This window comes from Culex quinquefasciatus, chromosome 2 (genome assembly GCF_015732765.1).
Source record: "Culex quinquefasciatus strain JHB chromosome 2, VPISU_Cqui_1.0_pri_paternal, whole genome shotgun sequence".
In the NCBI taxonomy this organism is placed as follows: Eukaryota; Metazoa; Arthropoda; class Insecta; order Diptera; family Culicidae; genus Culex; species Culex quinquefasciatus.
This window is the reverse complement of record NC_051862.1, coordinates 141,994,084-142,021,452: the sequence shown is the minus strand read 5'-3', so window position 1 is coordinate 142,021,452 and position 27,369 is coordinate 141,994,084. Positions and strand designations below refer to the sequence as shown.

At 39.0% G+C, this 27,369-nt stretch overlaps 2 protein-coding genes across 2 annotated transcripts in view; one reads left to right on the top strand and one right to left on the bottom strand.

The window, feature by feature from the left end:
- Positions 1-18,689, top strand: part of LOC6037104 (alpha-N-acetylgalactosaminidase) — a 96,202-nt gene extending 77,513 nt beyond the window's left edge. The window contains exons 2-7 of the mRNA XM_038258446.1: positions 1,828-2,116; positions 16,064-16,508; positions 16,576-16,737; positions 16,801-16,998; positions 17,059-17,223; positions 17,287-18,689. Coding sequence (XP_038114374.1) covers positions 1,839-2,116; positions 16,064-16,508; positions 16,576-16,737; positions 16,801-16,998; positions 17,059-17,223; positions 17,287-17,445 — 1,407 coding nt within the window. The 5' untranslated portion in view covers positions 1,828-1,838 and the 3' untranslated portion in view covers positions 17,446-18,689. The remainder of the gene's footprint in view (positions 1-1,827; positions 2,117-16,063; positions 16,509-16,575; positions 16,738-16,800; positions 16,999-17,058; positions 17,224-17,286) is intronic.
- The window catches only part of LOC6037102 (6-phosphofructo-2-kinase/fructose-2,6-bisphosphatase 1), a 145,518-nt gene that overhangs the window by 114,879 nt on the left and 3,270 nt on the right, over positions 1-27,369 (bottom strand). The gene's annotated exons all lie outside the window — the stretch shown is intronic.

The window sequence follows — 27,369 nt, the reverse complement described above, 5'->3', positions numbered from 1 at the left end:
TTTCACTTGAGAAAAAATATAAATAAATTGGGACCTTTTGAAATGTTAGTCTTGAATTTGAAACTTTGATAACTTTTAATAAGAAAAAAGCACATTAGTTTATTTTTTACACTGCACAGTGATCCAATTCGCAAAATTAAATGGAAAATGGATTTTCCGAAAAATGGTGCAGTTATTAAGCTTTGGTGTCTTCAGAAGAGTTGTTGTAAAAGGGTCTACTTTTGGTTTGGTTGAAAATTAGGTTGGTTCACTTTTAGGGAGATTTTGAAAATCTAACTTTTCAGGATTTTTTTTGGGAAATTTTTGTCTTGCAGAAAGTTGTTGAGCATGCCAATCCATGCAACTTTATCTCGAATTCTACGACCAAATTCATAGAAAGCATCTGAGCAAACCTTAAAAATTAGTTTTTTTTTTAAACGAGGCAATTCAGGGTTAAGTTTTAGAGAAAAGTGATTTTCGCGTCACTTTTAGATCTCTAAAAAACTAACATTTTTTGACAAGTCAATTTGGACTTAAGGTTCAAAAGTAACAGCCATTTAAAGCTCAAATATCTCAACCGGCGCAATCCAAATTTTAAGCGCCAGGTTGCATTTGAAAGAGAAGATTCCGCACTACAGTCATCCCTCATATTCGGAACAGTTTACAGATCGGCCAATGTTCAAAAAATCATAGCAAATCGATAATTGAACATAATGATTCGCTTTTACCTACATGTGAAAGCTTTTTTTGGGATCTTTCGATTGATGTATAGACCGGCTGTTCATTTTTTCGTTTTATATCAAGTTTTTTAAGAAAAACATTGGCCCTTGAAATCCACAAATTCGGAACACTTTTTTCTTACGGATGTAAACAAACTCTGATTATCTCCAGGAGTACATATTTTCTACGAAATAATGACCTCATACACTGGAACCAATGAAACTCAAGCTTAGTAATGTTTTATGAATGGTCTGATAACTTTTTTGTGAAAATACCTGTTAAATTCAGGTGTTCCACAATTGTGGGAGGCACAATAACATCCCACAATTATGGAACAGGCAATTTGGAGGCATCGTTTTGCTGCTCAGGATAAAATAGTCTTAAAATGAAGTTTTTTGTTCAGAAAGAACTACTTTTACTAGCGAAATAGCAAGATAATGTTCAAATGAAGGTCCTAAAAATAGTAGGGTAGACAGAAAAGCTACATTTGGCATGCTATTGACAAATAATCACAAAAGTGTTCCGAATTTGTGGATGTTCCGAATATGTGGGATGACTGTACAAACGCGGAAAAAATCAGAGGGGTGTTTTTCTTTTAACTCGAGATCTTCATTTGAAAAAGTCTAATTTTCAAGGTAAAACCACATGGGACCACCCTAAAGAAATTCGAAAATTGTCCAAATATATGTTTTCCATGTTATTTTGCCTCGCGAATCGAAAAAATCGAATTGAATCGTGTCGAAAATCGATTATCCTAATCATTACTTAACAAATCAATGTCTAGGTCTATTCCATTAAGTTAACCACGGAGATGATTCGTTGAAATGGATTCAATTTAAACATTTTTTTAAACAAATCTCTCGACATCAACTCCTAGCATGGACCTGTTGGTTTGTTCAGGTGATATACTGAACTATCTTGGCCCGGAGCGGTGATCTATTGCGGCCAAGCTGTCAAAACGTAACATGCCACCAAGCATAATAAGGTGCGATGTTAATGAGGAGTGGAGTAGTGAGGATTGGTGAGAGGGATTAATTAGATCTAGTTGGTCGTGTACAGATTATGAAACATTTTTCTTTTGAAGTAAACCGAAACATTAACGCTCAATTCTGTTCTTCTCCTCCACAGACATCGACACAATGACACTGGGCCAGGCCAAAGGCGGGACGCGGTCCCGGAGAACGTCCGGACAACCCAACAGCAGCAGCAGCAACACAAACAGTAGCAGTAGTCCCCTGCAGATCATTTGCATTTTCCAAACTGTGATAGTATCGTTAGTGGTAGCCCTGTTCCTGATGCCCACCGGGATCACCAGCTTGGAGAACGGCCTGGCGCGGACACCGCCGATGGGGTGGCTCTCGTGGGAACGGTTCCGCTGCAACACGGACTGCGAGGGCGATCCGGAGAACTGCATTAGGTATGATGGTTCGAACAATTTTAGTTTCCGCGTGAGATGTAACAAACCACGCGCGCGCAATAGGAAGCCACCGATTTTGTGGTACTTAATTTTGGATTTTATGACCGAGTGAGAAATGCATCGATTAGCCATTTCTTCGAAGTAAAACTATACTTTGTGAGGAGCTGCCATCGACGAATTACGAAGTGATGACCACCGGAGTGAATCATTAAAAGCTTCCGCGGACCGCACCCATCACTCTATAAGCTGGACCAGGGGTGAAGTCTAACCCTTAAATACCAAACAAAGCTTAAAGAATGATAAATATAGTTTTTGAAAATTTATTTGATATAAAAATTCGTGAACTTTTAAAAACTTACGGACAGAAAAAAATATTTTTTTGCCGATCATAAATTTAAAAAAATGTCTTCAGAGGGTTACCACCGCTGGTCACGGAGAGTGAAAGATGGAAAGTGAAAAAAGCCATGCTCGTAAAACGGTGCTGGTTGATGACCGTGGCGTGCGCACGCGACTTGGAACTACCTTAAACCGCGGCGCGTTGGTTGTGGTTTGGGGTCTTCTTCAGTGGCCAGGTGTAAGGAAGGATAGATGAATGATGAGACGTGAATTATGTTTTATTTATATGAGATCTTCATGACACGTGCTACCGCGTTTGAGATACGCGCGATGAGCCTCAGCGATGCAGGCGGGGTTTGAGCAACATGGTTCAGCACGCTGAGCTTTATGAGGTAGCAATCTTCCGGAAGAAGAAGCGATTTGCTTGTTAAGTTGTCTTGTTTTTGCTTTTGAACTTAAATTTGCAACAGAAAAAATACTTCAAGGTTTTTCATCAGTCATCGCAGGATGTGTTGAACATTAATTTAATATTTTGGAGTGACCTTGGAAATGATGGATGAATGTTGCTTGTTGTTTTAAAAATACTGAGCTGACCTTTCAAGCATTTATTGTTCAGATCAAAATTGCATTCAAAAAGTCTTGCTGATTTTGAAAGGAATACTGGAGACAAAATAATTCAGAAGCATAAATTAACTGAAATGTGGATTAATGAACTAAATCGTTTCACAGTTGCCACTGGACTGCATATTGAAATATCTCTCTCATGGAGATCCCAACGTTACGCAAGAAGCAATGATGATGATGTTTGCATACGTGAGTTTTTATGCTCCCGAGTTCATGCAGTAATGATGACCATTTTGCAATAATAATTGCTCCCATCACCTCCGCCACCTACACGAAACGCACCCATTTTCGTTGGAGGTGGTGGAAATTTACACCGCGCTCGATGATGGTTATTTTGAGCACTTTGTTCGCATAAATCACGTGCACGCCACCGCACAAATTGAGCACATCGCAACGAGACCAAATGATCATCCGTCAGACGGCGGCTTCTTCGGTTGGCCAGCTAATAGCGATCTTCAACCAGCTGGTTCTTGGCTACCTTCAAAGATTGCAGATTTGCATAATGTGCACAAATATGTGTTGAAATTTGAATTGAATCGTAATGGGTGTACAGAACGGTGACCGTTGAACTATCTGCAGAAATGCATTTTATACCCGCAGATACAAGGTATGTCCAAGACAGTAAAGAAAAAAGGGTTTGTTCAATCTTCCTTAGACACGAAGGTCTCCAAAGGTTCAAGTCACACCCACGCCACTTTAAGCAAATATAGATTTCACGGTGGCGCAGAAAAGAAACTTCTTCAGCGTAACACAAACTACGTACACCACACCAACAAGAAGGTGTTTTATAGTGGCACTAATAATTAGCATGGTTATCACCTCTCGGGAGAGACGACCCCTTAACAACCTCAAGATCTCCAACGGATGGCTAACGATGCTTGCGTGAGAAATAAAAAAAAACGTTGCGGAAAACAATTTAATGGGATATTTAAATGAAACCGCGGCGCATTGCGAAATCGGTGTCTTGGGATGCTGATGGTTTATGTGTACCTTGGGTGTCGTACAAAATGTGGGATCGCTCACGGCGGTAGACAAACAGTGTCGCGGCCAGGTGGTACCACGTGAAGGTCACCTGGGGTTGGTTTACAGCATGTGAATGGAAATTAGAAACTTTAATAGAAAATATAGATAAAATAAACAAATGTGTAAAAAGTATATCAGAGTAAAAAAAAATCAGGAAATAGTAACAGATTTTGTGTCAAAAATGTATCATTTTACATCAGGAACTTGTGAAATTTTCATTAGTTATGCCGCCATTAGACTATCACAAACAATCAAAGAAACTAGACAAGACACAAACCAAAAACGCTTCGCAAACAAACAAACAGTTTTTCACAAAAAAAAAATATTTTTTTTTTTGCATTTTCAACTTTTATCAAACATTAGTTCCAGTCCACTACTTTAGAAAAAATAGATTTTTACACAAAATTTTAGGTAAAATTACTACCAGCGATGGAACAATCATCATCAAAATAATATCATTGGAGGTTCATCAAGAGAAAAAAAATCGAAGGGAGCATGGCTCTCCTCTCTCGCGCACGAAAGATCGGTAAAAGGAATCTAAAAAACTAACTTAATCCACCTATGTGCTTGTTGCCTTCCTCACTTTTTACCAACATTTGGTGATGTGATGGGTTTGGACACAAATTCTATCTATCTTCTATATATATACAAAATTTCGACGGTTTTGTTCGAACGCGAATCAATTCAACACGGAACGTCCGATCGAGGTGCTGGATTTTTTTTGAAAAGGTCCAATAAACCAATTTTTCAGTTTTTGCTTTTGGATGTTTTTAATACCTCTGACTCAAGGCGGTTTCAAAAACACCCAAAAGCAAAATACTTGAAATTTGGTTTATTGGACCTTTCAAAACTCCAGAAATCAAGTTTTGATCGCAGGAGGCTGAATAAGCAAAAAAGTCAAAAACGTCAACAAACGAAAAAAGGCAGAACGAAGTTTGTCAGGTAAGGCTTGTTTCTCAATAAAGAAATACAAAAATGTCACTTAAGTAGTCATAACTTGAGACAGGGTTGCCAGATCTTCAATGTTTTGGACTCATTGGAAAGGTCTTTCGATTACCTATCCAACGATGGGTTGAATGATGGATCCGGACACAGTTTACATACATTTAAGTGAGATCCGGCATCAAAAAATTACATAAAAATCACTTAAGTGGTCATAACATGATACAGGGTTACCAGATCTTCAATGTATTGGACTCATTGGAAAGGTCTTTTGATAACCTATCTAACGATGGGTTGGATAATGGATCTGGACATAGTTAACATAGATTTAAGTGAGATCCGGCATCAAAAAAGTACATAAATATCACTTAAGTGGTCATAACATGAGACAGGGTTGCCAGATCTTCAATGTATTGGACTCATTGGAAAGGTATTTTGATAACCTATCCAAATCTGGATCCGGACATAGTTTACATACATTTAAGTGAGATCCGGCATCAAAAAAGTACATAAATATCACTTAAGTGGTCATAACTCGAGACAGGGTTGCTAGATCTGCAATGTTTTGGACTCGTTGGAAAGGTCTTTCAATTACCTACCCAACGATGGGTTGTATGATGGATCCGGACATAGTTTACATACATTTAAGTGAGATCCGGCATCAAAAAAGTACATAAAAATCACTTAAGTGGTCATAACATGATACAGGGTTGCCAGATCTTCAATGTATTGGACTCATTGGAAAGGTCTTTTGATAACCTATCTAACGATGGGTTGGATAATGGATCCGGACATAGTTAACATAGATTTAAGTGAGATCCGGCATCAAAAAAGTACATAAATATCACTTAAGTGGTCATAACATGAGACAGGGTTGCCAGATCTTCAATGTATTGGACTCATTGGAAAGGTATTTTGATAACCTATCCAAATCTGGATCCGGACATAGTTTACATACATTTAAGTGAGATCCGGCATAAAAAAATTACATAAATATCACTTAAGTGGTCATAACATGAAACAGGGTTGCCAAATCTTCAATGTATTGGACTCATTGGAAAGGTCTTTTGATAACCTATCTAACGATGGGTTGGATAATGGATCCGGACATAGTTAACATAGATTTAAGTGAGATCCGGCATCAAAAAGGTACATAAATATCACTTAAGTGGTCATAACATGAGACAGGGTTGCCAGATCTTCAATGAATTGGACTCATTGGAAAGGTCTTTCGATAACCTATCCAACGATGGGTTGAATGATGGATCCGGACACAGTTTACATACATTTAAGTGAGATCCGGCTGCAAAAAAGTACATAAATATCACTTAAGTGGTCATAACTCGAGACAGGGTTGCCAGATCTTCAATGTTTAGGACTCATTGGAAAGGTCTTTTGATTACCTACCCAACGATGGGTTGGATAATGGATCCGGACATAGTTTACATACACTTAAGTGAGATCCGGCATCAAAAAAGTACATAAATATCACTTAAGTGGTTATAACTTGAGACAGGGTTGCCAGATCTTCAATGATTTGGACTCATTGGAAAGGTCTTTCGATTACCTATGCAACGATGGGTTGAATTATGGATCCGGACACAGTTTACATACATTTAAGTGAGATCCGGCATCAAAAAAGTACATAAATATCACTTAAGTGGTCATAACTCGAGACAGGGTTGCCAGATCTTCAATGTTTTGTACTCATTGGAAAGGTCTTTTGATTACCTACCCAACGATGGGTTGGATAATGGATCCGGACATAGTTTACATACACTTAAGTGAGATCCGGTATCAAAAAAGTACATAAATATCACTTAAGTGGTTATAACTTGAGACAGGGTTGCCAGATCTTCAATGTTTTGGACTCATTGGAAAGGTCTTTCGATTACCTATGCAACGATGGGTTGAATTATGGATCCGGACACAGTTTACATACATTTAAGTGAGATCCGGCATCAAAAAAGTACATAAATATCACTTAAGTGGTCATAACTCGAGACAGGGTTGCCAGATCTTCAATGTTTTGTACTCATTGGAAAGGTCTTTCGATTACCTATGCAACGATGGGTTGAATTATGGATCCGGACACAGTTTACATACATTTAAGTGAGATCCGGCATCAAAAAAGTACATAAATATCACTTAAGTGGTTATAACTTGAGACAGGGTTGCCAGAACTTCAATGTTTTGGACTCGTTGGAAAGGTCTTTTGATAACCTAACCAACGATGGGTCGGGTTATGGGTCTGGAAATAGTTTACATGCATTTATGTGAGATCCGATTCGCAACTCTGACACTTTTTATACTTAACTTTTGAACTACTTATCGAATCTTCAAACAATTCAATAGTGCAGTATGGGGCACCAAACCGGATCGAATGCAACTTATTTGACTCAAATCGGATCAGCCAGTGCCGAGAAAACTTGGCAAGAATTTTGAGCACCAAGGGGAATACGCACACACATACACACACACACACAGACATTTGTTCAGTTTTCGATTCTGAGTCGATAGGTATACATGAATATAGGTCTACGAGCTGTTTTTCAAAAGTTCATTTTTCGAGCAGGATTATAGCCTTACCTCAGTGAGGAAGGCAAAAATCATCATCTTGATTATTCGGTAAAACATCTTTTTCACTACTACACCTGCAAGTGTAACGTCACAGGTCGAAAAATGACCTGTCACATTTTGCAGATGGGCAATGTTTATAAACAAAGTGAAATAAATATTTTTGAATGGTGCTGACAAGGAAATTCACAATAAATCATCCGCAGATTGATTTTCTTGGAGAATTTCGGGAGCGATTTTCTTTTGCGTGTTTTCCCACCTCTCTCTTTCGCGGGTGAAAAAAGTTCGCTAGCGAAATTGATTTTTTTGCGATTATTCCATCCCTGATTACTACATAAACGAGAGAAGAGATCCAACCTCCTCACATAGGGAACTGTTTATTTATTTTTAAAGTAAGGCTGACACAAATTTTATACAAAACTTTTGTCACACCTTCCCGAAAAATTTAAGGGCAAACCATTGTTTTTTTTTTTTTTTCAAAAAACTTGCAATCAGCTGAAATTGATTTAAAATGCATCCACCTGCATTTAAAATCATTTTTAGCATGTTTGGGTTGATTTTCATCATCTTTTGAATTTTAGAAAGTTTTTTTTCTATTTTTGCCTTCCTCACTGAGGTAAGGCTATAATCCTGCTCTAAAAATGAACTTCATATAAAAACGTCGTAGACCCACCTTCATGTATACATATCGACTCAGAATCGAAAACTGAACAAATGTCTGTGTGTATGTGTGTGTGTATGTGTGTGTGTATGTGTGTGTGTATGTGTGTGTGTATGTGTGTGTGTATGTATGTATGTGACCAACAAACTAGCTCATGTTTCTCGACACTGGCTGAACCGATTTGACCCGAACTTGATGCATTCGACTTGGTTTAGGGTCCCATAGATCGAGTTTTATACAGATTGAAGTTTCGATAAGTAGTTCAAAAGTTATGTATAAAAATGTGTTTTCATATATATTTGGATCTCACTTAAATGTATGTAAACTATGTCCGGGTCCATCATCCGACCAATCGTTGGTTAGGTTATCAAAAGACCTTTCCAACGAGTCCAAAACATTGAAGATCTGGCAACCCTGTCTCGAGATATGGCCCCTTAAGTGATATTGATGCACTTTTTTGAAGCCGGATCTCACTTAAATGTATGTAAACTATGTCCGGGTCCATCATCCGACCCATCGTTGGTTAGGTTATCAAAAGACCTTTCCAACGAGTCTAAAACATTGAAGATCTGGCAACCCTGTCTCGAGATATGGCCCCTTAAGTGATATTGATGCACTTTTTTGAAGCCGGATCTCACTTAAATGTATGTAAACTATGTCCGGGTCCATCATCCGACCCATCGTTGGTTAGGTTATCAAAAGACCTTTCCAACGAGTCCAAAACATTGAAGATCTGGCAACCCTGTCTCGAGATATGGCCACTTAAGTGATATTGATGTACTTTTTTGAAGCTGGATCTCACTTAAATGTATGTAAACTATGTCCGGCTCAACTATCCGACCCAACGTTGGTTAAGTTATCAAAATACCTTTCCAACGAGTCTAAAACATTGAAGATCTGGCAACCCTGTCTCGAGATATGGCCACTTAAGTGATATTGATGTACTTTTTTTAAGCCGGATCTCACTTAAATGTATGTAAACTATGTCCGGGTCCATCATCAGACCCATCGTTGGTTAGGTTATCAAAAGACCTTTCCAACGAGTCTAAAACATTGAAGATCTGGCAACCCTGTCTCGAGATATGGCCACTTAAGTGATATTGATGTACTTTTTTGAAGCTGGATCTCACTTAAATGTATGTAAACTATGTCCGGCTCAACTATCCGACCCAACGTTGGTTAAGTTATCAAAATACCTTTCCAACGAGTCTAAAACATTGAAGATCTGGCAACCCTGTCTCGAGATATGGCCACTTAAGTGGTATTGATATACTTTTTTTAAGCCGGATCTCACTTAAATGTATGTAAACTATGTCCAGGTCCATCATCCGACCCATCGTTGGTTAGGTTATCAAAAGACCTTTCCAACGAGTCTAAAACATTGAAGATCTGGCAACCCTGTCTCGAGATATGGCCACTTAAGTGATATTGATGTACTTTTTTGAAGCCGGATCTCACTTAAATGTATGTAAACTATGTCCGGGTCCATCATCCGACCCATCGTTGGTTAGGTTATCAAAAGACCTTTCCAACGAGTCTAAAACATTGAAGATCTGGCAACCCTGTCTCGAGATATGGCCCCTTAAGTGATATTGATGCACTTTTTGAAGCCGGATCTCACTTAAATGTATGTAAACTATGTCCGGGTCCATCATCCGACCCATCGTTGGTTAGGTTATCAAAGACCTTTCCAACGAGTCCAAAACATTGAAGATCTGGCAACCCTGTCTCGAGATATGGCCACTTAAGTGATATTGATGTACTTTTTTGAAGCTGGATCTCACTTAAATGTATGTAAACTATGTCCGGCTCCACTATCCGACCCAACGTTGGTTAAGTTATCAAAATACCTTTCCAACGAGTCTAAAACATTGAAGATCTGGCAACCCTGTCTCGAGATATGGCCACTTAAGTGATATTGATGTACTTTTTTTAAGCCGGATCTCACTTAAATGTATGTAAACTATGTCCGGGTCCATCATCAGACCCATCGTTGGTTAGGTTATCAAAAGACCTTTCCAACGAGTCTAAAACATTGAAGATCTGGCAACCCTGTCTCGAGATATGGCCACTTAAGTGATATTGATGTACTTTTTTTAAGCCGGATCTCACTTAAATGTATGTAAACTATACCCGGATCCACTATCCGACCTATTGATGGTTAGGTTATCAAAAGAACTTTCCAACGAGTCTAAAACATTGAAGATCTGGCAACCCTGTCTCGAGATATGGCCACTTAAGTGGTATTGATATACTTTTTTTAAGCCGGATCTCACTTAAATGTATGTAAACTATGTCCAGGTCCATCATCCGACCCATCATTGGTTAGGTTATCAAAAGACCTTTCCAACGAGTCTAAAACATTGAAGATCTGGCAACCCTGTCTCGAGATATGGCCACTTAAGTGATATTGATGTACTTTTTTGAAGCCGGATCTCACTTAAATGTATGTAAACTATGTCCGGATCCACTATCCGACCTATTGTTGGTTAGGTTATCAAAAGACCTTTCCAACAAGTCCAAAATATTGAAGATCTGGACACCCTGTCTCGATATATGGCCACTTAAGTGATATCGATGTGATATTTGGAAGCCGGATCTAAAAATAGATGAAACTTGTGTACAGCCATTGTTGTGAGGAAGGCTCCAACCACATAGGTGGATTAAGTTAGTTTTTTTGTGTAATTTTACCTAAAAAATACAGTATGTAAAAAAAGTATTTACACCCCTTGGGCACTATGCACATTTTGTGATGAAACATGTAAACAATTTAATGTTGACATAAACCTAGTACTACGTTTTGTTCAGAAACTCATGCCGAACATTTTGCTGCAAAAAGCTCATGAAAATATGTTTTCTATAAAAAGTTATATAACAAATACTATTACAAAAATAAAAAGGTGCAAAAAAGTTTGTACACCTTTCGAAAAATTAACATAAATAAAGTTATTTGTTGACAAATCACCATAAATCCAGTCTCCCAACTCCAAATAGGCATCCTTGACTGATTAAAAATAATTTGGATTGAATATAAAGTTTACTAATTACTTAGTATAAAAGTTTATATAACTCTGGAAATTCTATATAAAACTTATCTAAACTTAATTTTGCAAACTTTCAATTTAACTAAATGTCAATATATTACCATAGAATTGCTAAATAAACATTTTGGAGTGGGTATAACACCGTTTTGGGGTCTTTGTATCGCTAGAATAGATTTTCGTTGGAATTTCGTACCAACCCGGAATTACGTCGTCGAAAAATCCGCCGGCATCCGAACCGGTCCACAATTCACAAGTAAACCTATGTGGCATCGGAAAGGGCATAAAATTTCCGATCTTTTGATACCCATACATCTAGGTTTTCTATAAAACCCACGTTTTTAAATACCTGGGAAAAAGTAAGTTTGATCCACGAGAACAAAAATTACGAAATTCCATACATTTTTAGCAGATTGCTCAAACGAAACCATAACAACGTTTTTGCCTAGGTATTTAAAAACGTGGGTTTTAAAGAAAACCTAGATGTCTGGGTATCAAAAGATCGGAAATTTTATGCCCTTTCCGATGCCACATAGGTTGACTTGTTAATTGTGGACCGGTTCGAATGCCGGCGGATTTTCCGACGACGTAATTCCGGGTTGGTACGAAATTCCAACGAAAAATCTATTCAATCGATACAAATACCCCCAAAACGGTGTTATACCCACTCCAAAATGTTTATTTAGCAATTCTATGGTAATATATTGACATTTAGTTAAATTGAAAGTTTGCAAATTTAAGTTTAGATAAGTTTTATATAGAATTTCCAGAGTTATATAAACTTTTATACTAAGTAATTAGTAAACTTTATATTCAATCCAAATTATTTTTTTAATCAGTCAAGGATGCCTATTTGGAGTTGGGAGACTGGATTTATGGTGATTTGTCAACAAATAACTTTATTTATGTTAATTTTTCGAAAGGTGTACAAACTTTTTTGCACCTTTATTTTTGTAATAGTATTTGTTATATAACTTTTATAGAAAACATATTTTCATGAGCTTTGCAGCAAAATGTTCGGCATGAGTTTCTGAACAAAACGTAGTACTAGGTTTATGTCAACATTAAATTGTTTACATGTTTCATCACAAAATGTGCATAGTGCCCAAGGGGTGTAAATACTTTTTTTACATACTGTATGTAAAAAAGTGAAATTCAACAGAAATTTATGAAAATATCACTGGTTCCCAATGTAAACTTACACAAGATCTAAATTCATCATAAATTTGTTTTTAAGGGTTACAAAGGTCTTTCAAAAACCATTTTAGAAATGCATGGTACACAGCTAAAAAAGTAGTAATCCAGCTGCGTGTAAAAGGCCTGGGTGTAAAATAAATATTGCTTTATTTTATGCAATTTTATGTAATTTTACACTCTGAAATATGTAGCCTGTCACTATGGGAAACCTACTTGACCGAAATGTCAAGCTCATGTATGTGTTTATCCTTACAACTTTTCATCGGTCTGATGGCCGAGTGGGCTAAGGCGCCAGTCCTTACTGTTGGTGCTGGGTTTGAATCCCGTCGGTTGCAACTTTTTTTTGTGTTTGCAAAAATTGTACATGCAGTGTGTAATATTAAGTGTTTATTTTGACGAAGGCGATGTGCATGCTTTTGCATGCGATTTTACCATCGGATTTTTTGCTGTGTATAACAATCGGTTAAGTCTAACATTTGGAATCATGAAAGATGGGGCTCCGTCTCAACGTTTTGTGGATTAAAGTGTAACAATTCTTGGGGAATGCAGTGCAATTCAGGATTCATCAGGATATCTTCATGATTTTAAAGTATATTTTTAAAGCAATGCCACTGGAGAACATTATTATTAGGGTGGTTCGACTTTCAGGACAGTCATTTGGAATTTGGAACAACTGTGTCATTAATATAATCGGTCCAATATCATCTGATGACTCACCAGCATCAAATCCATCTATCAAAGAACAAACGGCCCTATTCAGGCCAGGGTAGTCCTGTTCCAGCTAACAAACAAACAAATGCGAATCTCTAAGTGTTCTTGAACACGCAAAAAGATCATCACATCAATCGTACAGTTAATCCTATCATGAGGACTTTGCCACAGCTGAGATTCGTGATTTCCTGGATTCTTAGACATTAACAATGCGATTTTCAATCCGCGATTACCTCGAAAGTGCCTCTCGAGAGGGAATCAGCCCCCAAAGCAACTCGACACCACGCTCTGGTCCCACTTGTGCCAAGGTCTTTCCCAAGTTTTGATTACTCGACGTAAACTACTTTCAAGAGTCGCGCTCTTTTATTCGTTGATTCAATGTCATTGCGCGATCAAGCCGCCGATCTCGGGATAGGTTTCCTGCGGTGTGCGTGAGTTTGGACCTTCGTCTACTTTAGGGTTGCGGCGGAGATGTCGCGTGATGTAGACGGAATTGGTTGAGATGACGGAGTCCGCACGCCAGGACGTGATGGATTCGTCATCTTCTTGATCGTTAAGCGGTGATCGACGGGCGCGGTGATTTGATCTGAGAGTAGCTTACAGCGAGCACAACAATCGTATCTGGTGGCGAAGATCAGGTCGCGAAGCTAATCGAAGTTGTCGTTCGCTGGAAACGCTTCTTGGGAACACTAATCACGCGCAATCCGCGTACGATCGCGAACTTCTGAGGCATTTTTTTTTCAATTTGTGCCACGAGGACAAAGGTTCGGCGCTGAGAAGGTACTTGCTCTACACCTGGGTGGTGGTGTGGCAGCGAGTCACCTTTCGCGAGAAGTGGCTTGGAAGGTGTGTCAGGAGGCGGCCGGGCACTTCAGATGATCGCGATCGTCGGGTTGCGATGCGATTCTGGCCAAGTGATGGTCTTTTTGGGGCTGCTGCTGCTGCTGGCCTTGCCATTAACGATGGGGGGGTGATATTTGAGTCGATCGAAATGGAACGGTACCGGTTGTAAAGTTTCAGTGTAGATCGTTTTGGCGCTTCGAGGGTATAACCAGTATGGCGCCAGGATTCCAAGAATCAATTGACCTTAGCGCGTCGCCCCTTGGAATCAATACTTCAATTAGAGACGTGATTGCCGGCGGTTTGTTGGGCAGAAATGGACGGGGAGCATTGTTGTCTCAACATTTATTTCTTTGCACCATCTGTTCACTGGTTGAATGTCGAACAATTTTTATCGAATATTGCTGCCTTATTTTCCGTTGAGTCTGTTTCGTGTCGCATGGAATGAGATTCGTCAAAGTTATGCGATTCACACCTCTAATCAATCTCATCCAATTTGCGAAATCTTCTTAAAAGCTATCCGATCCTACGCACACTCCCACAAGTAGTCCTCACAAATCAGCACAAGTCGCTCCTGGTCTCTAAACCTAATCCGCAACTTCGCCTTAGGGTCTCTTAGCTCAGCTCCATCTATCTTCACTCGATGACCTTCTTCAACGAGCCCTACCTACCGTTTTACCCCCTGGACCTGCGCGGGGCTAACTTTGACACGTACGGATGATCTTCTCGAGGTGTACCATAAATCAACGCCGCGAAGAGAGGGCAAAATAACACTAATAAAGATGACTTGTGCTATAGCACTCATAATAAGGTCTACTAATGGCTGCATTTAAGGCGTTTGATTCCCACGCGATGCTTTTCAATTTGCCAGCGAGTTAATCCTCTCTTTATGGTCGTCTTAGCCCGTACTGTACCTGCTTGAGAGATGCATATCTGGTGCGGATGATGAGTTGATTTAATTATGAGGCGCATCCAATTACGCTATGAGTTGTTGTTTTTTGTTCGGCGGACCTCACCGAAGTCCGACCGTCTGCGGAGGCGTCAAACGATCGGCGACTCATACGGCGAGGCTGCTACCCTTTTTTATCACTCACGCTAAGACTCGAGTGTTTTTAGCAGCATCCTCACGTAGCGCCTTGAAAGATCAACTCGTTGAGGTTTGATTTACGTCCTGCTATATAATTGCGCTCATAATGAGCGGTGCCAGTACGGCGAAGATCTACATATGCTGGGATTACCGCAATACATGTTTTGTAGAACAGTAAAGCTGTAACGCTCAGGTAGAGAATCTATTCAGATTTACAGCCCGGTTGATTACCGCGAGTCCATTCAAACGTTTCGCCATATTTTATGCTGGACCTGACCTCTCTCAGCCGGTTTAGGACACAACCGTGCGTGTCGCGCGCATCTACTTAGCCCTCTATGATCCCATATTTCGTCCAATCCGCGGTTGACCTCATCATCAGCGAGGCGGCCCGCCAACTGTCAACGCTTCAACGCGACTGTTACGACAAGAACCCCGTGGGTCAGTGAAGAAATATGGTTTCAACCGCGGACCGTCCGCGGACTCCAGGGGAGGTTGAGGTAGCGATAAATTTGCACCAGATGAATGGTCGTGCTGATTGTGGTGTACAGATTGTTCTCTGCGGTTTGCGCAGCACGACAGCGATGGTCTACAGCACTGTCCAGCGCGGGGATGACCCTGACAGAGGGGTTGGCGACGATGTAAAGTGAAAAGTTGTGTTGAACACGTTTACGACGGGAAGTTTGTTCGTCAATACAAGAAACTTGATCCATAAACTTCAAAGAAAGACATCAGTTTCCTCACATGATCTGTCAGTGTGGTGACTGCATAGTACCGTAATTTGCCGACTGCCATTATTTAGATATCAAAAGATTAAACCCGCCCAATAAAACCGCCACTGGCGTCTAACCGTGGCCAATCAACACGGCTGACACCCGACCGATGACTAACGATGTTCCGTCATTTTACAGCGAAAACCTATTCCGCACGATGGCCGACCTGGTGGTGAGCGAAGGCTACGCCGCCCTCGGCTACGAGTACATCAACGTGGACGATTGCTGGCTGGAGAAGTCACGAGGACCGCGCGGGGAGCTGGTCGCCGATCGTCGTCGCTTCGCCAGCGGCATGAAGGCACTTGCCGACTACGTACACGCCAAGGGGCTCAAGTTTGGCATCTACGAGGACTACGGTAACTACACGTGCGCCGGATATCCGGGCATTCTGGGCTTCTCGCAGAACGACGCGGCCCAGTTTGCGTCCTGGGACGTGGACTACGTCAAGCTGGACGGGTGCTACTCGCTGCCGATCGACATGGACCACGGCTATCCGGAGTTTGGACGCAACCTGAACGCGACCGGCCGACATATGGTGTACTCTTGCAGTTGGCCCGTGTATCAGATCTACGCTGGAATGAACGTCAGTGTTTCTTGTGGCTTGATCGCCCCTTCAAGATCCTTGATTGATTCCGTTCTTTTGATTGCAGCCCAACTACTCGTCGATCATCCAGCACTGCAACCTGTGGAGAAACTACGACGACATCCAGGACTCGTGGGCCTCGCTGGAGAGCATCATCGACTACTACGGTAACAACCAGGACGCGATCATCCCGAATGCCGGTCCAGGACACTGGAACGATCCCGATATGGTAAGAAGTGCTTTCTCAAGCAGCGTACGGACAACCTAAAACCGATCAAACCCTCCATTGCAGTTGATCATCGGCAACTTCGGACTTAGCTACGAGCAGTCCAAGACCCAGATGGCGCTGTGGGCCATCATGGCGGCCCCGCTGATGATGTCCGTCGATCTGCGAACGATCCGGCCCGAGTTCAAGGCAATCCTGCAGAACCGGAAGATCATCGCCGTCGATCAGGACCCGCTCGGCATCCAGGGCAGGAGAATCTACAAGGTAAGTGCGCGACGATCGCGGCTTAAATCCTCTAACTGACAATTTTCCCCCTTTTTACAGCACAAGGGCATCGAAATCTGGTCCCGTCCGATCACGCCCATCTACCAGACGTACTACTCGTACGCGATCGCGTTCGTGAACCGCCGAACCGACGGAACCCCGTCCGATGTGGCCGTTACCCTGCGCGAGCTGGGCCTGATCTCGCCCACCGGCTACAGGGTTGAGGTAGGCTGACTCACGCAAGATGCGGAGATCGCTGGACTAATCTCGTTTTCCCCTCTTTTTTAGGACCTCTACGAGGAGGTCGACTACGGAATACTGAGCCCCCAGACCAAGATCAAGGTCAAGGTGAACCCGTCCGGAGTGGTGATTCTGCGTGCCGATGTTCAGCCCGAGCGATTCTCCAAGAGACCGTACAATCCCATCTTCTATCGCTACCCGAACTAAGCAAGACTCGATCCCTTTGAAGATCGGCCTAGTGCGAATACCTTTCCTCCCTCACCCCTTCAAAGTCTACGCTCGAAAGAAAGTGAACTCCCAGAGATATGGAACACCGTGATGATTGTGTAGATAGCGTATCAAGATGATAAGTAGACGTTATAACCATAAAAAAAGAAGAAGCAACAAATTGTATCTGAATTGGAAGCAATTGTACAAATGATTACGGCTCGTTTAGGGGCCACCACCATGACTCTGCAAAGCCTGATGCACCTCGAAAAGAAAGAATCAACAAAATGTGCCAGCTCCGCCTGAAAGCAATGAATTCCCTATGAAGGCCCCCCAAACTCACTACAGGCAGAGATATCAAACTCCACGCGCGTGTGCAGGGAGCAGGTCCAAAACAACCAAGTTGTGTTAGCGACCCCCAATTTCTATAGAACTGGTTGCGCCCAGCGGCGAGGCCCAGCTCATTCGTAAGGAATTCATTAAGATGGTGATATTTATTATACAAACAATACCCCCCCAACTCTTCCAAATCTTTCTTTTCACTCTCTCCTCCCAAAATAAAAGTCTGTTTTGCACACACTTATCTCGGAAACAAAACACCCATGCCGCAAACAAGCGAAACTAATCCGCGCGCAGGTCTTAATCAAGGCACTATTCAGTCCCAAAAAAAAAAACGTTACGCGAATCGCCAAAAGAAAGCGGTGTCCCTACTCAACACCGCCGGCGCTGTGTGGGGGTGGTACGCGATAAACGACGCAACAGGTGTGCAACAATGAATTGAAGAAAAGCCGCCGCCGACGTCGTAAAAAACGAGTAAAATCTTTCAGGTAGAAACTAAACGCCGTAAAAAAAGTTTAAGGCACAACCACCCTCAATCGCAGCGAAACAGAAAGGTTACACTAACGAAAAGAGTTGTTTTGCGGAGATAAATAACAAAAAAATCAAGAATTCCCCCGTCATTATCAAATTTATGCTAAATGTGGTTTGGAGACAGAGCCAAACCGTGGAATAGCGTACCGAACCTAAAAGTGTATGTTCAATGTTAGAGTTAAAGTGAACAAAAGAAATAAAGAAAGCAGAGAAAACACATTTCTTCTTGAGATAAATGATACATAAATAAAGAACTATACTATCAGCAAACATAAACAAAAATGAACCGTGCGTCGATTGCGATGCGGTGTTGCCCAGTTTATGTAATTTATTTTTATCGTTTAGTTTGATAAGTGATATGAAATTTAATAAATAAATGGAAGAAAAACAAAAGAAACTGCATTCTCATGTTTTGTCCCCTCTTTAATCTAATTTCATCTTTTTAAAACATTCTCTGAAATGTATGTTGAAAATTGAACTATCAAAAATCGATCTTTCTTCGCGTAAGCCCTTAAACTTGCAATCTAAAATCTGAATTAAGTTGCCTTGAATAATTTCTACGGGATAACTTTGATATCTATAGGAGAAAATTTGTTCAAAATTGAAAATACTGAGTAAAATGAAAAATCTTGACATTGCATAGACAAATTATTGTTAATAAAACTCAACCGTTCATGCAATTAAAAAGGGTCGAGGCAAACTTAAAAAAAATAGTTAGATGTTTTTAATTTTTCAACTTTATTAAAAAATGTTTTGCGTAATTTAAATTCAATTCAAAATATATTTTCGTTGTGCCTTCAAATCTTGAGTGAAAAAAAAAACTAAATATCGCATCAACCTTCAATAATGTTCAAAATATTAAACCTGATAACTATCACCTTTAGCGATCAAAATCGGTATTCTTAACTTTACAGACAGTTTTCAGATCTACACACTTTATAATTAATCGGAAAAAGTATTTCGGTTTCCTATCTTACGACGAGTCGCAACCAGATACAATTTTCGTTTGGACAAATCTGAGATCTTTGCTCAGCAAGTAATATCACTCAAGTGCTCGGAACATTAGAAAGGGTTGGCAGATCTACACACTAAACTCTCATTTCTGAAATAACTACAATTTAAATACTGAAATCAATAAATTTCAGCAAACTTCGAAAACTCCAAAATAAGTTTAAATTTCATTGGGGCAGTTTTCAGAAAATTTTAACTGAAAAATAACCTCAGAATTTCATTTGTTCTCACGAGGGTGGTTTAAATTTGACATTACGCCTTTCATTGCAGAGCTGAATTGTATTCCTAAACTTTTTTTATGTTCTACACCCAACATAGAGAGCCGAGAGAATAGCTCTACCAAAATCGATGTTCGTTCGTTCATTGAAACAGTTTATCCCATTGAGTGGCTCATAGTTATCTACTGACGAATGATTTCATAAAAAAACTCAAATGTCCAAAATAAGAAAGTTTAACTCTTTTATAATGAAATTGTTTAAGAGCATTTTTAAAAAAGGTTTAATTTTTTAATAATTTAGAAATTTTGAATTTTAAGCTTAATTTTGAAAACTTCCAAAATAAGAAAATTGAACAGGTCAGCATATTTGTAAAGAGTATTTTTTTTAATTAAAAACGTTACTTAATCCCCCTTTCCTACCTTTTAAGTAGTTGGTGCTTTCCTCACATTCTCATCATTCCCGTAAATAACACTCAAGTGCTTATAACTTTTGATAGGATCTTCAATGTTTTATACTCGTTGATTATCAATCCAAGGAAGGGTCGCATGACAAATCCGGACAACATTTTAACTAAAAAATCTGAGCCTCTGATATGTGTTTAATTAAAACTTAAGTGCTAATAACTTTTGATAAGGTTATAAGATCTTTTGGACGCGTTGGAAAGGTCTTTTGATTATCCATCAAAGGGTCGCATGACAAATCAGGACAACGTTTTTAGCGACATATCTACGATCCAACCTCTAAAAAGTGTATAAATGACACTTAAATGCTTATAACTTTTGATAGGGTTGTCAGTTCTTCATTGTTTTTGTCTCGTTAGAAATGACTTTTAAATACCATTCTAAAAATGTTTACAATCTTCCGGACTTTAATCAAAATCGTTTTTTTTTTTTAGAATAACTTTTGAAGTACAGTAGTTGTTCGGTAACTGAACGTTGTTTAACTGGGCTGCTTTTTAACTGAGCGCTCGATAACTGGACCGTATCCCAGTTAAAAAGCAGACAAACGTCAAAAAACCAAATCAAACCAAATTGACCGAGGGGTTAATGGATGCAAAATCATGTTTAATTATTTAAAAAAAAAACTTTTTCAAATTTGTATGGTATTTCAAGTCACAATTAGAGAAATATAAAAGTAAGCATTCTAAATAAATGTGAGTAAAACTTATTTTATATTTTATTTGCAAAATATTTTGCATCGGTGGTCCCCTCGTTATTTTTCGTTCAGCCCAGTTAGCGAGCAGCATTCGGCGACCATGGGCTACGTTCTCAGCCCAGTTACCGAACAAGTACTGTACTTTACTTAACTTCATAATTTTCAATAGGGACTTATAAGACCACAAGACGAATCGAATGGAGCTTATAAGGTAATACCTAGAAAAAATATTTTTCAAAAAAAAATATTGATGCTGTATTTCAGCAACTATCAATCCGATCAACAAAGTCTTAGAAGGGAATTTGTTCAGTTTTTGATTCTGAGTATGTTTGCGTAAAAGTGGGTCTAGGAGGTTTCAAATACAGATTTTTTCAATTCAACTCAGTTCATTTCTTTAGTTTATCAAATAATAGTAGTTTTGTAAGTGCAGTAAAGAGTTTTGGAGGATCCTTTAAGGTGTGAATAAGGCATTTATCTCAGGAAAACAACTCCCATAAATCCTGTCACTATTGCTGGGATAGGAGGAGGATAGAAGGAGGAAAGCGGTCAAATACAGTTTAGACTCGATTAGCGATGGTTTCTTAGGAACTCAGAATAATCGAATCATGCAAATTGTTTTTTTCTTTTGAGTCAATTTCGAGTTTTGTGACCAATGCTCGAAAAGGGATCTATCACTGAACAGGACTGCTCGATATTCGATAGAATTTTCTGTCAGCGATCATTTCCCAAAACGATATTTGATTGGCGACGGTCGATGAACGTAACCACGAAGACGAAACCAACAAAAAATGAGCACCACTCAAGCAGCCGCCCGAACGAGACAACGTGCTCTTTCTCTTTCTCTCGTGTTTGTCTCTCTCTTCCTAGTGTATGCTGCGTGGTGACAGAAATCATAGAGATGATCGGAATCTCGGTAGAATGTCAAACGACCGCTCTCTAGGCGTTTTTTCTCCTGCACCCTTACCAAAAATCATGATTTTTTGAGTTCCAAATCCCACTTTTCAAACGATTTTTTGAGTTCAGGTACTACAACCATAAAAATGGTTATATGGGTTGAACTGAAAAATTCGTATGAAAAGTGGGATTTGGAACTCAAAAAATCATGATTTTTGGTAAGGGTGTGGAGGGAAGTCAATGATTGTGTGAGTGACTTTGCGTAGCACTCATTCCTTTGTGTATGAAACGAACGAAAACAGAATGTAAAAATCAGGTTGTCGTGGTGAAGGCGATTGGAGTGCTCTGTCAGCTATCACAAACAAAGTCGAAATTTCGCAAGCCCTGATATATTTTAGTCAAATTTGAGTGGTTGCAAAACGTTTTTGTTCAAAAAAGAATCAACTTAAGACCTTGAGATCTTTTATAAAACATGAAATGAACTTAATAATTCAATAATGTTTTGTAAACTGTATGTGGTGTAGTGGTTAGCGTGGTAGCCTCTCACCCCAGTAAGGCCTGGGTTCAATCCCAGACGGACTCGGTAGCATTTTTCGAGAGGAGATTTGCCTGATCACGCCTTCTATCGGATGGGGAAGTAAAACGTCGGTCTTTTTTCGTAAAAGAGATTTTGGGTGACTCACCACACATATCCTTCGGACGCTTAGAAATGAGCAGAAGACTCGGGGGTCGTTAAAATGGATTGCTTTGCTTTTTTTGTTGAAAAAAGGTCAGACCCATATTAAGCATATCCAGATTTTTTTTTTTTTTTTTAAGGTGTCCTATAAACTAAATTTTCAATTTTTGCTATATGGGTGTTTTGAATACCGCTGACTCAAGGCGGTTCTAAAAACACCCAAAAAGCAAAATTGAAAATTTGGTTCATATGACCTTTTCAAAAAAAAACTCTAGATATTATTCAAAACCAGAAAAGAAAAGTTTTTTCTTCGGTTGAAGATTTTCAGTTATTCCAATCCAAGTTCGAGATTCAAGTTTCTAATCATATTCCCACCTTAAACCTCCCCTAGAAACACGCAGCCTTCACGATGAGGAAAGTGCAGTGCAGCCATCAGATTGTCAAGTGATTCCGGCACGCGCGCTCGGATAGCAACTGAATAATTCTCGACATTATCGAAGGATTCAATACACCAGTGGGAGAGCAAAGTCGACTGCCATATTTGCTAAACAATCACCGAGTGTGTGTGTTTGTGTGCCGAGCGGTTTGTTGTCTCTGAAGCTGGTAGGGTAAACAAAACAATTAAGGCAAACGGGTTCATTTGCAAAATCACAATTTGATGTCCTGGTTCTGACCACTGCTGCTGCTTCGCAAATGTTTGTCTCCTCCCCGTTATACAATTTGTAGTCGTTGCGAGTCGATGGCCTTCATAATCGATGTGGGTTTGATATGATAAACTGTATTTTAAACAAGGAGTTTGCATTTGCCCTTTTATTGATGGGCTGCTGACTTGTTGTCGAACAAACAGTTTGCATAATAATACTGGAACTGTTTAGCAAACATACTCGTTATCTCCGGTGGGATCTCTTGAAGCACCACGTGTCCGGAACGTTGTTTATGAACGACAATCTGCCGAAGGTTCAAGGATCACCCGGATTCTCGGACTTCTAATCGTAGACCTTCAACCAGCTCATTAAACTAGTTGCACCGACTTCTAAACCATTTGTAAATGAACGAGCAATCTGCGGAGCAACCTCGTTATCAAATTAAGTCACGTGTAGTCACCACATGTGCTAGACGACCGCTAGCTGAGCAAACTCCCAACAGTCCTCTTCGATTGTACTCAAGCGAGTTGCTCATCAGTTTGCAAGTCAAAAGGTTTCTGCCACTTGTAATAGTCCAGCTTGATTGAATCATGTACGTGAAATTCCGGACAATTCTAATTAAACGACGTAAACAAATCAAGCCGGGGATCTCTTTGAGCTCTAACTGCGTGGAATCCCAGTAACAACAGTTTCCCCATGAGAAGGCAAACGCTCCCAGTCACTTGAAATGGCTCGTTAATTTAAAAAATGTAAACTGTCTATACGACACTATCACTCGCCCTTTTGCCGGATGCATATTCATATAGTGCAGCTTGGGGACAAAGTCCAAGTTGCTGCTGTATAGTGCGGTACGATGCAACTTGCTCTTAGTTGAACTCGCGCGTTGCCAACTCGCTCTTTGAACAAGTGTCGGAAAATAGAAGTCCTCGAGACAAGTTGGATAGTGTTTAAGTGTAGAGGTAAATGTGGACAAAATGCTCTTCAAAATATTTTTTGAAGGCTTTGAATTAATTTTTAAAGAAAGATGATTCACTCTTCAAGCTTTCACATACAATTTTGTTAAATAAACTTGAGCTAGATAACCATAAGTTAGTATTTTAAATATCCCAGTGATGAATATCATTGAAATGGAAATTGGATGCAGTCCAAAGTGCAAACTTCAGTGCAGCATCAGCGGCAGTTCGTGCTAGGATCAATTAAACTACACGGAGAAAAAAGAGTTCCCAAAATCGTGAACACCCGTTCATGAAATTGGGAACCAAGAACAAAGTGTTCAAATTCCATGGTACGTTTTTGAAAATCGTACCATGGCATTTGAACACATTGTTCGTGGTTCCCAATTTCATGAACGGGTGTTCACGATTTTGGGAACTCTTTTTTCTCCGTGTACATGTGGTTATGGTTTACTTTCATAACAGCACATACATTTAGAGCGATGAAGCTATAAGAAGAAGGAATAAAGTAAAATTTCTTTAGAAAAAAAATATGTTTTCTTGTAACATCGAAAGACCAGAATTAGAGAAACGGAAAAACTAATTCGACTCTTCTCAAATACAATTTGTACGATTAGTAATCGTTACGAAAGAAATGATTGACGTGCCTAGGCGTAATGCGTTGCCCTCGAACTGAACCTTCTCCTTAGATTGCTGATAATTTTGTAAAAACAAAACTTTCCCTACTCGTCAGTGCAAGGTGATAGCAGTTCTATCATCAGTACTGAACTCTAAAACGATACAGCATTTTCAAACAGATCAGTCGATTGATTTTTTTTTTTCAATTTTGGTAAAAAATACATTTGAGGATTTATCAAAAATCTTTTCACACTGCTTGCCAAGTTTGATTCGCACACAAAATAGAAATGTGATGAAAATTTGCACATTCCCTATATAATTTAATTATTTATTGACAACATACATGAAAAACTAAAAAAAAGGAAAATGACGCTCCAAGCCAAACATTTCCCACACGCAAAAAAAAAACGCAACTCATTCCTCGTTGGGTGATCGACGGATTGACAGTGCGAGCGTCATTACTTGTTGTTCGCATTTTTCGTCCGTGCCAAATGCAGGAAACGAACCCGGGAAGGTCGGTGAGTGAAAAAAAACACACACTCTTTTTACAGAGTGAAAGAGCAAAAAAAACCATAGTCACTTTGTCTGCCAATTGTGGTAAGTATTTGACTGAGCTTGGTTGACCGTTGTTTCGCACTAAAAAAAGGTCTTTGTTTACGAACGAAGAAAAATTGTAAGATATTAAGCTTAGTGATGGATATAATACCAAGCAATGATCTTCATTAATTGGCAGTGAACGTCAATGACCCGATTGTCAATGTGGATGCTGGTAAATGAATAATTTACGGACTACGATTCATAAAGAATACAGAAGTGCGTGTAAGCAAAAGACAAGCAAATTTTCAATCACGTAATATTTGGACGGCTCCCGATTAAAAAATTGACGGTTCATGATATTTTTGGTTAGAATTGTATTAAATAGTGTTACCTGTATGAATTAAGAGGCAGTATTTGTAAATATTGTTTGGTTTGTTCTAGAGGTCGTATCGAGGTGCTCCGATTTGGATGAAACTTTCAGCGTTTGTTTGTCTATACATGAGATGAACTCGTTCCACGACAAAGGGAAGTGGGGTAAAATGGGTTTGGAGTTTGAGGTCGAAAAAACATAAATAATCTTAAAATTGCTCGCATTTCCGTAAAACTTCATCAATTCCAACTCTCTTAGATGCAATCGAAAGGTCTTCAAAATGTACCATAGACATCCAGGATTGGTTTGTTTTTTTTCTCAAAGCTTTTGCAAATTACTGTTAAAAATGGATTTTTTTAAAACCTTAGTATCTTTTTGCAGCAGCCTCCAACACCCATACTTCCATAGGTCAATAGTTAGGAAATTTCATGGACTATAATCCAACAGTATTAACGTTTTGGCCAATCGCAGTTTTTCTCATAGTTTTTCGATTTTTCTATAACAAACATTTTACAATGTTAATTTTTGCACTTTTTGGTCTCAATTTTGTTGACTTCGGAATCCTCGGAAAATTTTACGTAAGTTAGAAGCATTGGAGTTGTAAATTTGATTGGAAAAAAATGCCATTTAGAATGAATTAAAATATTTTTAACAATTTGTTGGATTAGGGGTAAAACAGATATTCGCCTACTTGATACAGCATTTGACGTATTGATCACAGGGTAAATTAGATCTATTTCTTTTTTCAAACATATTTTATTTTTTTATTTAATTATTTTTCAAATCAAATTTACAACTCCAATAAATAATGAATATTTGGCCCTCTTGAAATTTTAGTCACGATTAATTTTTTTTTTGAAAATATTGTTTTCGAAAAGATCGGAAAATTTCATGAATGTTTCATATTTTAACATGGAAAATCGGACACGGGGTCTTAACTATTTGGGGGGGGGGGGGGTAGTATTTTTTAAGAAATAGCAAGAAAACTGTTCATTTGCTGGGCGAACGAAAATCGTAAATCACTTTTATGAATTTTGGATTTCAACCGAATCAACTTTTTTTTATATGTTTTGGTTATAAAATGTACCGTTTACATTATATTTTCACTATTTTTTGTTATATTTTTTTTATCTAATTGAGATCTGCAGTTTAAAAACGATCACAGGGTTTCTATTTTAATGCCATTTGTTAATTTGTATATCCATTTGGGCTATATTATTCGTATTGAAACTATAGAGTTGAACTTGCAATTGTTAGTAATAACATAAATATTGCGTAAAAATCAGTAAAAAGTTTAAATGTACGTAAAACTATTAATTTAATCTCAAATAATTGAGCTTAACATACTAAACAAGTCTGGCATCGAAATCTGAAACAATGAAAAATACAACAAATAAATTGATTTGCACACAAATAATTGATCTTTTTAGTTACAATATTATCACCTGACCTCAAAATAAGTACGAGATCTCCAGTGAGTTTTAGTAAGACTAATAAAAATGTGAAAATCTTATGAAAACGGTACTTTTTATAACCAAAACAAACACAAATGTGTTGATTCGGTTGAAATCCAAAATTCATAAAAGTGACATATAGTTGAGCATAAACCCAACTAATTACACTTTTCTGTAGTAATTTGTATACTCAATAGGCCAAAAATCCTTTCTCAAAACCGAATTTATCAAAATAATGATCTGGATATTAAAAACATTGCGGTTTTTGGTGTGCAATTTTATTAGAAACTCTCCCAAATTTCCAATAAAACCTTTATAACTTTTTTCCCTTATTTTCAATTACTTTGCGTGCTTCAGGTAAAATGTTCCCTGCATCATTTCCCATAATAAATTATATGATCTGAACCATAAATCATGTCCATGACTTATAACTAAGGCTACCAACTGTACGGATTTTTTCTTTACCATACGGATTTTCGAACCTATTCGCGGATTTTTAACATGCCGGAATTTTTGTAGGGAAT